Source organism: Paroedura picta, chromosome 6 (assembly GCF_049243985.1).
Source record: "Paroedura picta isolate Pp20150507F chromosome 6, Ppicta_v3.0, whole genome shotgun sequence".
Lineage (NCBI taxonomy): Eukaryota > Metazoa > Chordata > Lepidosauria > Squamata > Gekkonidae > Paroedura > Paroedura picta.
This window is the reverse complement of record NC_135374.1, coordinates 83049497-83061941: the sequence shown is the minus strand read 5'-3', so window position 1 is coordinate 83061941 and position 12445 is coordinate 83049497. Positions and strand designations below refer to the sequence as shown.

The window sequence follows — 12445 nt, the reverse complement described above, 5'->3', positions numbered from 1 at the left end:
CAGTCTCAGGTTGGTGGTGAAAGTGTATTTGGCCTGTATCTCAGGAGCCAACTCAACCTGCCGACAGATTTACCAATTAAGAGTATTAATAAACTTGCCCCCAGAACATGTCACAAAGTTCACCCATACAAGGCAAAGGATATACCTCTGCCCAAGGAAAAGTGTTCAGCTTTCTGTCATCTACACAAAATCACACCATGTTCTTGGAACAACTCAGGTGCCTGTGGACAGCTTAATCACTCCCAATTGCAGTGTCTCTTTGATCTCTTTCTCTCTCTCTCCACGTGCTCAGTCTGTTTCCTAGTGGCTCTGTATGGTGCAGAAGAAATGGGAAAATAGTGTGCTGTACTAGTGTAGTTCTTCTAGGCTTGTCAGAAAAAAACTGGGGAGAACTTGGCCACCAATTCTTGCACCTGAGCCCTCTGAGCAGTGGTCAGGAAGAAGAATCAGTCTTCTACTCCCCCCCTTCTGTTGTCATCACACAGATCAATTTGGTAACTTCTAGCTCTGTCTCTGTAAACCTCAGAGCTTTCTTCATGAGGAAGCAACCCCACATCTCCTGAGAGCCCCTGCTGCTGCTGGTGCTTTGCTTCCTTCAAATGGACATAATCTTTCCCCTGATTTCAACAGGACAATTCAGGGATTCTGGCTCCTCCTTCTCCAAGGACAGCTCAGGGACAGAATGGGAGTGACAATGATGGAAACATCCTTTCAGCTGCTTGCTGGCTGTGTGAATTTGACCCACAGATATTGCTGGGGAATGTCTTCTTCCATTAGAACATTCTCCAACAGAAACAAGAAAGGATGCTTTTGATGGGCAGACACTTCCCCAAAGCTCTCCTTACTGTGATATGAAATTGGGACCCCTTGCCTTACATACTGGACTTCAAAAGGATACCAGAACATATTCATTCAGAAGGGTCTGTTTTGGGCCCATCAGACTTTCACATGTGGATTAAATGGTTAAGCTGATGTCCTGCAAAGCCCAGAGTTTCTTACTTCCAGCTTCTATTTGTTTTTCCCACAGGCACAAAGCGCACCTTTCCCCCTCCTCTTCTCTGGGGCAAAATTTTCTTCATGGAGCCTGGCTGAACTGTCCTGCCTCCCTGAGGTGCTCTTGTGGGACTATTCCTGTAATGATGTGCCTCCTTTCCATAGCCAGCACAGGACCTTTACTCTCTTGGTGGGCTGACATAGGCCTTTGGCTGGCAAGCCCTGAGTGGCAGGAACTTTGCAGCCTGGAAACTTTCACTTGGCAGTACGCCTATGTGCTCGTTGAGGTCCCCTGGCCTCTCTGCTCCCCCTTTCCACTTTTGCAGTTATCTCCAGCCTGACTGCCTCGAAGAGTTTTTCACTTCTGCCCTCTCCCTCAGTGTCCTTGGCGGACCAGAGATCTCCAGCACTAGCACATTCATGATTGTTTCCAGGGTTTGAGCTTGGGCTCCTACTAGTCACCTTTTCAGCAACTGTGAAGCAGCCTCCGGCTTTATCCATTTCCAGTCCCATCCATCACTCAGTCTGCCTGCACGTTGCTAACCACAAACCGGAGAAAAGGAATTACTTGAATTGGCTGTACAATAATGTCTCTTTAATGAGAGCCAGCTTGGGGCAGTGGTTAGGAGCGCTGACTTCTAATCTGGTGAGCCTGCTCCTCCACTCTCATTTCAAATTGTGCCACTTTCATCAGTAGCTTGCCCCTGAATACATATATGAATAATTAATTCCAAATACATCAATACAAGCATAATAATAATTATTTTTATTATTATATTTCAATTTATTACCTGCCACTCCCAAATGGCTTGTGGCGGGTCGCATCAGTCTGGATAAAACCCCGATAAAGCCCCAGACATAAAAACAACATAAATCCAATAATCACAATACAAAAAAAGAAAAAGGAAAGATACGGCAGAAAAGCAATTCAAAACCTATCCATTCTCCCAGTACAGATCTCAAAAATGGAGGTGGGAAGAGGGGACAGATGAAATCCAAACCAAATCAAAGAATTTCACCTATTACATACCCTTATAAACAATTCAATAGTAATTCAATTTTAATGAATCTGTATTTCATCCTACAAGAAAGTTGAGTAAATGCCACATATTATAATGAACATCACCTAGTATCATTCTATAAATACACAAACCTAAAATATTTCACAGTATCACTTGAAACAGAGGTTCCATTTACAATGTGGAATATCCTGTGTATACACACTTCTTATGCTAGGATCTCAAAGTTGTCCTGCTGAGACATAGTCTAAAGATAGTCTGCCCTAAATGATAGGTGTAGGTTCCAATCATATTTAAAAGGACCACTCTAGAGAGGTCCCAGGTTGTATTAAGTCCAAAAGGAGTAAAAACGTAGAAATTCTCCCTCTGCAACAATTGTTGAGTTATATTGATTCCTTGGTGTGGCCGTACCATAATGTTCTCAATGCCAAAGGACCTTAAATCATCTGGGCCATGCTTAAATCCATCAAAGTTTTCAGAAAGCTTTGACGGATTTAAGCATAGCCCAGATGATTTACGGTTCTTTTGCATTGAGAACATTGTGGTATGGCCACACCAGTGAATCAATATAATTCCGAAATTGTTGCAGAGGGAGAGTTTCTACAGTTTTGCTTTGGACACTTTTATACCTTTTGGACTTGCCAGAGTTGGGGTGGGGAATTGAGAGATTGGCTGCACTTGCTCCAGTTTCATCAGTTGAATGGATCGGTGGGCGTTCTGCCTCTCTCCTGGAGTTTAAGCTGAACTCTTCTGACTCTATGGCTTTCTTCTTTTCTGCATAAGTCATGAGTAGATTGGCACCCACTTCTGGGCTCTCAGAAGGGCTCTCTTTGCTGCTGGTTCCCTCTTGGCAATGTTGATGCCCCATTCACTTGCTGAGTCCTTTGTGTGGCTTTCTCAGGAAAAGCAGCAGGGCTTGGTTTATTGGACAGATTTATGTTTCGTAAGTAGGGTTCTTGGACAAGGAGATCAGCAGTTTCCTCAATGGTAGTTTCCTGGCCTCTACTGTAGGCCTGGCAGAAAAACTCTGTCTTGCAGTCCCAAAGCACCCTGATCTCCACAAGGAAAGCACTTCACTAAGCCATGGTCAGGGACAAAAAAGCCCTGGCCCTGGTTGAGGCCAGTTTTTCTTCTTTTGGACTGAGGACCCTGAGCAAGGGCTGATCACTTGATCTTAATGCGCTTTGGGGGAATATAGCAGAAGAGGCTAGGTCATATACAGCACAAATTATCTCACCTGGCAAAGGTGGTAGAATGCTTGGTGAGCAACATTTGTGACCTAAGCCTCCATAAATAGGGAGGTATCCAGGATCACACCCAAACTCTTGACAGTGGTTGTGTTAAAAAGTCTCCAACAAGAGCCATGAGAAGATAAATATGAATACAAATCTCCAAAAGCCTTGCTAATATAAAGTTATTTTTACTGCAATCCAGCAAAGTCATTCATTTGTATATCGTACCAGTTAAATCCTTGATTAACAAAATCATCCTAAGCAAAGTTACATCATTCTACGTCTATTGTAATTTTGTTACTGAATACTTATGTGCCAAATTGGAATTGCTGGTCTCTACTATTGGGACCCGGAGATCTCCCTGACATGATGATTGATCTTCAGACAACAACAACAAAAAATCAGTTACGGGAGGGAGATTCCACAATGTATACTCTGCTCCTTAGTCTCCCCAAGCTCCACCATCCCCAGGAATTGCCCTGAAACCTCCAGGTATTTCCCAACCCAGAGATAACAATGTGAGTAGGAGCTCCCAGGTTGTTTTTAATGGTTAAAAGCAGCCAGAAGGAGGAGAGATTCAGATCTGGCATATGGTGTTGCAGGGAGGGGATTTTTAACCCCCCTCCCATTTTCTCAGCCCTTTTCTCCATTCCCCATTTGCCCCAAATATCAGTCATAAGGCCATAGGCCATTACAATTGTCCATTTCATATACAAATAAAATATTTAAAAAGAGGAAAAGGAGTAGAGTTACAAGATCACATTACTTATTGAGTTTAATTAGTATCCTGTTTGGTCTCAACTAATTTAACACTTATCTTTTTTGAGGCCAAGGCAAAACGTGAGACATTATAGGTAAATACTCCATATCAGCAAAAGCTTAGCCATTTTATCAGTAACTGTTAGGCTGTTAGTGCTCCTAATATGAGATCTGGGTTATCTTGCTCTTAGTTTTAATTGTATGATCCTAACATTCCTGCTTCCATAACCTTTTTTACAATTAAAGCAGAACATGTTCTTTTTCTTATATCTGAAGTAAAATGTTTTTAAAAACATTGTCATAGCATACCACATTAAACTTATTCACATTTGTAGGTGGAAGGTGCATGGTAGCTGGGAGAAGTACAATGATTTCTGCTAATGTGCACCTTGTTGGCTAATTTACTGTTTGTGTATGAGTGCCATCTTCTTTGTTGTCACACCAACAGAATGGGAATGTCCCACAGCATGGCTGCAGCCATGCTTTCCACATCCTGTTGCGAACAGACATCTGCTGTGGGACAGGAGTGAGTGTCTTTCGATGTTCATCCACAGCTTTGTCAATTCTCTCAAGGACAGCATGGAACAGTGGCTCATTGGCTGGTGACAGTGGCATAACCTCTGAAGGGTCTCGAGAGAGATCAAACAGCAAAGGTGGATCATGGTGGGTTACACCTTCTCCAAAACATGGACAAATTCCTTTTCCATAACAGGCCCCTGAAGTTTCTGAGGAGAATATTGGTGTAACGTAATGGGCCTTCCATAAAGCACCATCTGGTAAAAGGAAAAGACTGATTCAGTAAAAAGTGAATCCTCCCCAGGGTAATGTGAAGAGTAAAGGGATCACTCCATCTTGCAGCTATTGATAATTGGTTCTCTCTGTCTACATGGTCCTTATTATCAAGGCCAGAGTTTGATTGCTCATCATGAGAACCTGCTGCCCAATGAACAGGAGGGTGGAATCAGGAATGATGATTCCTGATTTCTAGAGAGTTCCAGCAAGAACACATTCTGTTTGGATTATCATTATCACCTAATGCCAATTTACCAAAAACCTATAATTGGGCTAAGAACTTGGAAATGGGAACTAGCTTTGATTCTGATGGACTTAAGGTTTGGACTATGACATGCTTATGTCTCAATGGACAGCAATTTGGAGGATGCTTAAGTTACGATCTTTGACTTGGAGACCTTAAGATTGTGCCATCTAATGCAAATTTCAAAATTGTTAATTAAGCTAGTTTTTCTTTTCTTTCACCGTATGATTAGAGTGATGTGATGCCTACAGATAAAACTATTTCTGAAAATTATTCAAACAAACAATATATTTTTACAGGGATTGTTCTCTTATGTGCATTAGCTTTGGGAACTCAAAGGGTTCAGGCTTGGATTCCATGACACAGATTGACAAACCAAGATAACTGAGTAGGGTTGACAGGTCCCCTGGTCTGGTAGGGGTCTTCTGCTTTCTGTATGTACCTCATTCCCCAAAATCCCTCCCAAACTGGAGGTGCAAATTGACGAGACATGCTGAAATCACTCGGCAATGATGTTGGCATGTTGGGGTCATGCGGGAGTGATGTGTTTGGGGCAAAGGTCTATGGTTAGAAGCTTATTCTATCATAGAATTTCCCCCAAAAGCCAGCATCAAAGTCCCTGATATACCAATTTCACTTCTGGGTGATGTCAGAACATAACAGCATTCCATCCTGCTTCAGGAAAATGCCCCACATCCACCGCTGGCAGTACCAATGTCCCTAGCAACTCTATCAATGAGAGTAATTTAGAGTAACTGAGATATGGAAATAGTGTTTTGTTTTTTCTTAATTCAGAACAATTTCCACCCTTAGGACAATTCTTCAGACTTACTGTCTTTCTGATGCCACCGTACTGCATGCAAGTATGATCCGCAGTAATGAAACATGAACTCATGATCTGAGTGGCTGACTTTATGTTGTAATAAGGGCAAGAGATTCTTCCCATCAATTATTCTGAAGTTAAAGAGAAAAAAAGTCATTAAATGAGGAATGGACCTTAGTTCAGAAAGACTGCAGCCTGCAAACCATTTCCCTCCAAAAGGAGAGATTTGACTAGTTCCTCCCAGCACCTTTTAAATGGGAGCTGAAGTTGATGGGGATATTGAATCAGAGCTGTGGCATGGGAAGAAAAGGGCTTTAAAAAAATCATATTACCCCCATCAACAACAATCTCAGAGGGTCAAACCACACTTCCATAATCAAAAAGCCCCCCAAGTACCATTTACTAAAAAAAAAAAAAAGAAATAAACAGAAAACTACAAATCATGACAGCTATTGAGTAATAGCAAAACATTATAAGATTTAAAAATCTAGAGTAACAGTAGTGAAGTCTTCAACATATATTTTGGCAAAATGTTTAAAACCTGAATTTCTTCTACCAATTGGTGATGCAAACAAGAATCTAGGATGTCTGTAACGTGCCATGAGCCGGTCTCGGGAGTGGTGGGAAATAAATTGAATAAATAAATAAATAATAAAAATGTATACCTGTCTTGTGGCAGAGCAGCTCCAGCCAGATCAGCCACTGTTGGGTAAATATCCATCAGACTGGTTGGTTCATCCACAACAGAATTGGCACGGAGCATCCCAGGCCATCTCAATATACCTGGCACACGGATTCCACCTTCCCAACCTCCCATGCCTTTGCCTCCTAGATGGAAAACATAACACATCTGTGATCACTGGCAGAAATAGATATGGGGCAGGCAGCTGGGCATTGAGTCTGGCCTGGGTCCTGTAGGTCTGGCCTGTAGGCAGCTGGAGCCTCTGCCTGCCAGGATGCCTTCCACCCCCCCCCGCCCCCAGCCCCCAGCCCCCAGCCTCCCCATTTGCTGCAAGCCAGCTATCCTGTTTCCTTCCTTGGAGACTCTGCCTCCCAGGCTGCCTCCTTCCTTTTCTGCCAGCTGCCTCGCTCAGTAACCCATGCTCTGCCTGCCTGCTGGCCTCCCTGCCTCACTCCTTCATTTGCTCCCAGCCGCTCTGCCCAGCTTACCTTTTTTTTGGGGGGGGGGGCAGCCAAGTGCCCACTCTTCCTGCAGGTGGGAGGAGGAGGGGGAGTCAGGTGGGGGTGGGGTAGATCCAGAATTGGCTCTCTGGCAGTGAGCGTACATCCCTATTGGGCACCCATGCCACAGACAGCCAACCACATAGCAGGTGAGCTATCGGTTTGGACATTATTATGGTTTATGATTATTTACCTTTATATATGCCATTCCAGCCACCTTGCTGGATTGTTCCTTCTTGAGCTTCCAGATGCCCTCCATGGTCTGAAGCAAAGTAAGTAAATGTATTGTTCCGCAGGCCTTCCTTGTCAATTGTATCTAGAATCTGACCTATACGTCAAAACAAAACCAAAGTTCAGTTAGTAAGTTTGTAATTTTTTCATTTGTTTTCACATGTTTCAGCAGTAGCTGCAATCAATTCCTCCATACTGAGGGAGAGAGAGAGGCCTAAATGGGCTCATAATGGCACCATGGGCAGAGGAAGGAATGTCCTCTCCAAACAGTTTCTTCACATGAAAACTGTGTTGAGGGGGGTACCATTTCAATCCTGTTTAGATGTTCTCTCTTTTTAAAAGGAGTTCTATACAGGTGTTGTGTGGCTGTGGGGAACACATGAAAATGCATACAAAAAAGTAAGGTAAAGTCTGATAGTTTATGCTCTCTCTTAAGAGCTCAGGAATACAGATATTGGAGTCATGTATTTTACTCCTTATGACAATCCTGTAGGCTAGACCAAAAGACAGGGGCTTTACGCACCGGGATCTTTGTTGCAAATTGGTCACTGAATGAAAAATCGCCATTTAAAATAGTGGAATTCGTCGTTATGCATACCTGCCTTTGTAGTGGTATCCAGTTGCGTTTTGTAGCATTTCCCACAGGCTTCCGGTCTCGGCAGAAATCGCTAGAAAGGAAGCGCTATTGCCGAGCTCGTCCCGCCCCTGGCCGTCAAGCAGCCAATGGGCAGCCGTTAGCATGCTCCCAAACAGCCCCTTTCCCTTTAAGAAAGTTTTTTTAAAAAAAAAAAACAACCCCATTGTAACGAATCTGTGTAGATTCGTTGCAACGGAGAGACCCATCCAGCTGCCTAATGTGTTTGAGCTGTCGTTTGATCGTATGATCGTTGGCACGCTGCCTCGAGTGAAAAGAAAAAAATCCCCCCTCCCCCCCCCTCTCACGGGCCGATTTTCGGCTGAATGACTGTGTTAAATGTGTGTGCTTAGTGACTGAAGGGGAGGGACTGAAGCCAGGGAAGCCCCTGTTTGAGCTGTCATTTGATCGTGGCCACGCTGCCTCGGAGTGGAAAAAAAAATCCCCCCTCCCCCCCCCTCTCACGGGCCGATTTTCGGCTGAATGACTGTGTTAAATGTGTGTGCTTAGTGACTGAAGGGGAGGGACTGAAGCCGGGGAAGCCTCTGTTTGAGCTGTCATTTGATCGTGGCCACGCTGCCTCGGAGTGGGGAAAAAAAATCCCCCCCTCCCCCCCCCTCTCACGGGCCGGTTTTCAGCTGAATGACTGTGTTAAATGTGTGTGCTTAGTGACTGAGGGGGAGGGACTGAAGCCGGGGAAGCCTCTAAACTGAAAGAGGCTCGCTGGTGCGTTTATCCCTGCTCGCTCGGAGAAAAAAAAATGGCGATCGCTTCACCGGAAGTTTGGAGGACAGGCTCAGGAGGAGGGACTTTGAAGAAACCGCAACAATGTTAACGCACAGGTCTTTATCGCTAGTGTTACAGATTGTTTGCAAGAGTGTAGCGCTTTCCGGAGGGTGAATCCACTTTTTGGGATTCCCCTGAAAGCGCTACAACGAAGCGCTTTTTGCTGATCGGTTTCAGGAGTGTTGCAGATTGTCTACGACGTCGTGCGTTAAGGCAAATCAATAGCGTTTCCAATTAGCAACCATTGTGCGATTTTGAAGCCGTGCAAAAAGCCCCACAGTGATGCCCCCAAGTCTACTAAGTGATCTTCTTCACTGCTAAGCTGAAATCTGAATTCAAGTCTTCCTGATCCAGGTTTCACACTATGGACTACTCCATACTGGTCCCTGAAAATACTGATTAGGCAATCTTCGTTTCCTTTCCTTTGTCAAGGTGCATTAGGTTGGATTTCAGATGAACTCACCTGAGGTATTGAAAGGGAGTTAATGACTGTCCTAGCCGACTAAATGTGTCAGGATGTAGGATGAATAATTCTGCATGGCTTAACATAGAGGGGCTTTTTGCACGGCTTCAAAATAGCACAATGGTTGCTAATTGAAAACGCTACTAATTTGCCTTAACGCACGACGTCGTAGACAATCTGCAACACTCCTGAAACCAATCAGCAAAAAGCGCTTCGTTGTAGCGCTTTTAGGGGAATCCCAAAAAGTGGATTCACCCTCCGGAAAGCGATACACTCCTGCAACCAATCTGCAACAGTAGTGAAAAAGACCTGTGCGTTCCCATTGTTGCGGTTTCTTCAAAGTCCCTCCTCCTGAGCCTGTCCTCCAAACTTCCGGCGAAGCGATCGCCATTTTTTTTCCCCCGAGCGAGTGGAGATCAACGCACCGGCGAGCCTCCGTTTAGCCAGTGAGGCTTCCCAGGCTGCAGTCCCTCCTCAGAGCTGTTTACAGTCACAAGAAGCCCGCAGAAGCCCGTTTGCTGATGTATTTTCCCTTTATTTTTCACACTGTTTCGGCTGAAAATTGCGCCCGTGAGGGGGGGGGAGGGGGGATTTTTTTTTCCACTCCGAGGCAGCGTGGCCACGATCAAATGACAGCTCAAACAGAGGCTTCCCGGCTTCAGTCCCTCCCCTTCAGTCACTAAGCACACACATTTCACACACACATTTCACACACACATTTCACACATTCCATTCAGCCGAAAATCGGGCCCGTGAGGGGGGGGGGATTTTTTTTTTTCACTCTGAGGCAGCGTGTTAACGATCAACCGATCAACCGACAGCTCAAACACCCCAGGCAGCTGGATGGGTCTCTCCGTTGCAACGAATCTACCCAGATTCGTTACAATGGGTCTGTTTTTTTTTTTTTTTTTTAAACCTTCCTTAAAGGGAAAGGGGCTGTTTGGGAGCATGCTAACGGCTGCCCATTGGCTGCTTGACGGCCAGGGGCGGGACGAGCTTGGCAATAGCGCTTCCTTTCTAGCGATTTCTGCCGAGACCGGAAGCCTGTGGGAAACGCTAAAAAACACAACTGATTCCACTACAAAGGCAGGTATGCATAACGACGAATTCCACTATTTTAAATGGCGATTTTTCATTCCGCAAACAATTTGCAACAAAGATCCCCGTGCAAAAAGGCCCAGAGTTTTGTAATCCCCACACCACCTCAAAAACACATTTCGGGTTCTTCTGTGACAAAGCTAACAGATTGCGGCTATGAAGAGAAATCACAACTTCCATTTTAGGGGAGCTGATTTCTAGTAATTTAATTCACTCTCCTGATACAAAAATAAGTCAGTGAATGAGACCAACACAGACTGGGCTGCATTGCTGGTATATTAACTGTACTCTAGCCAGTGCCTCTTCCTGCAGGGGAAGATGGAGCAAGAAAAATAAGTGTATTGAAGCAGCCTTGATTTTTTTCTATCATCAAAATGGAGAATTTGTCAAGGGAGCCCACTTACCCACCAACCAGTCCATTTCTTCTACACTGTCTCCATATGAGCCATGCTTGCTCTTCCTGAGAAATCTTTCTGTCAAAAACAGAGGTATGTGGACATGCAAAAAGGAAACAATGAGGAGGAATGGTCCCTTCTTGTTGCTGAAATGAAACAAAGCAGAATGAACACATCTGGTAGAGTTCAGGGCCTTTACAGCTGCCGTTTCAGGAAACAGGTTAAAGGTAAGGGTATCCCCTGTGCAAGCACCGAGTCATGTCTGACCCTTGGGGTGATGCCCTCTAGCGTTTTCATGGCAGACTTAATACAGGGCAGTTTGCCATTCCCTTCCCCAGTCATTACTGTTTACCCCCCAGGAAGCCGGGTACTCATTTTACCGACCTCGGAAGGATGGAAGGCTGAGTCAACCTTGAGCCGGCTGCTGGGATCGAACTACCAGCCTCATGGGCAGAGTTTTCAGGCTGCATATCTGCTGCCTTACCACTCTGCGCCACAAGAGGCTCTTAAGAATCAGGTTACTTACCGTTGAATAAATGACACTGCTTCCTGTAGCATGAGAGAAGTGGTTCTTTCCAGTTTCATTGGCTGCTCAGTAACATTGTAGTTGCGCATCATGATACAATTCCAGTGTTGCACAAAGCCAAAACTGGAGTACCAGGAAGCAAAGAACAGGAATCCGAACAATGCAAAGCAGAGGGTTGCTTTCCAACGAACAGGGGTCAACCCAGTGATTTTACCTGTGAGAACACTGAACACTGCAAGGAAAATGAGCTCAGTATAGAACCATAGGTCATCCTGTAAGTCTCTATACAGGTTGGAAGGTTTGTTGTCCTGACACTCGTTCACGAGAGTGAAAGGCATTCCATAAAAATAATCAAAGCCGTGATTTAAAGGATGGTGACAGTAATCACTGACAGAGTGACAGTTCACACCTTGGTGCCACTTCCCTGGAAATCAGAACAGGAAACAGAACGTTACTACTATTGGCCTGTTTCCCCTCAACTCCCAACTTTGAAGAAACTGGGGCGACCATTCAGGTTCCATGGAAACAAATGGATTTGTGTAACTGAGTCCTTTAGTAGGTTCATTTTATTCCAATAGGGATTTTACAAATCTAAACAACAGATAATGTTCATTTATACAGGCTATTCATTTATACAGGGTAGATATGTGTGGATGGAGGGGTGAGTTTCTTTTGTCTGCAGTAGTAGTAAAAGAAGTAGCTCATACCTGAAAGACCATATAATCCCTTACATATCTAGATTGTTTGGAGCCAGAGTACTTTTATTGGTATAACCTACTAGACATAACCTACTAATTTTCTAAGACATTCTATTAGGTACCTTTGCTTTTAAATAGGTGGCAACTCATCTGGACAGGCCAATTTGAGAAGCCTTTACCACCTGCAATATGGTAGGTATGTCCAGGAACCAGGGCTTGTCCTGTAGCTGCACGCTCCCAGTAGAATTTTCTTCTGAGATACCAGAGACTGGCCAACTCATGTCAAGTTCTCATAAGGAAAGACGTTCCTGCAGAAAGGTTTTTCTGATGTTTCCACATACCTACAAGTCCTGTAGTGTAACCCTGCTGCTTCAACAACTGGGCAAAAGTGGTTTCATTGGCAGGGAGACCTCCTGATCCAGCATTCCACAGCAGAGCCCGATATGTATTGCTGGAAGCCATGCCTGCATCATCAACAGGAATAAAACCCAGCACCATTTTACATTGGATCATCTCCTTGGGCCAACAGCTTACCATAGTACTCAGCTTTACCAGTTCAATCCCATGTCC

At 44.5% G+C, this 12445-nt stretch overlaps 1 protein-coding gene across 2 annotated transcripts in view; it reads right to left on the bottom strand.

Annotated features, from left to right (window-relative positions):
- Positions 1-3416: 3416 nt before the first annotated feature.
- LOC143840159 (arylsulfatase D-like) overlaps positions 3417-12445 on the bottom strand; it is a 21152-nt gene continuing 12123 nt past the window's right edge. For both annotated transcript variants that reach the window (XM_077343316.1, XM_077343313.1), the window contains exons 4-10: positions 12217-12339; positions 11178-11601; positions 10661-10797; positions 7238-7372; positions 6528-6690; positions 5872-5993; positions 3417-4776 (exon numbers count right to left, since the gene is read on the bottom strand). In XM_077343316.1, the coding sequence (XP_077199431.1) occupies positions 4400-4776; positions 5872-5993; positions 6528-6690; positions 7238-7372; positions 10661-10797; positions 11178-11601; positions 12217-12339 (1481 nt within the window). In that variant the 3' untranslated portion in view covers positions 3417-4399. The remainder of the gene's footprint in view (positions 4777-5871; positions 5994-6527; positions 6691-7237; positions 7373-10660; positions 10798-11177; positions 11602-12216; positions 12340-12445) is intronic.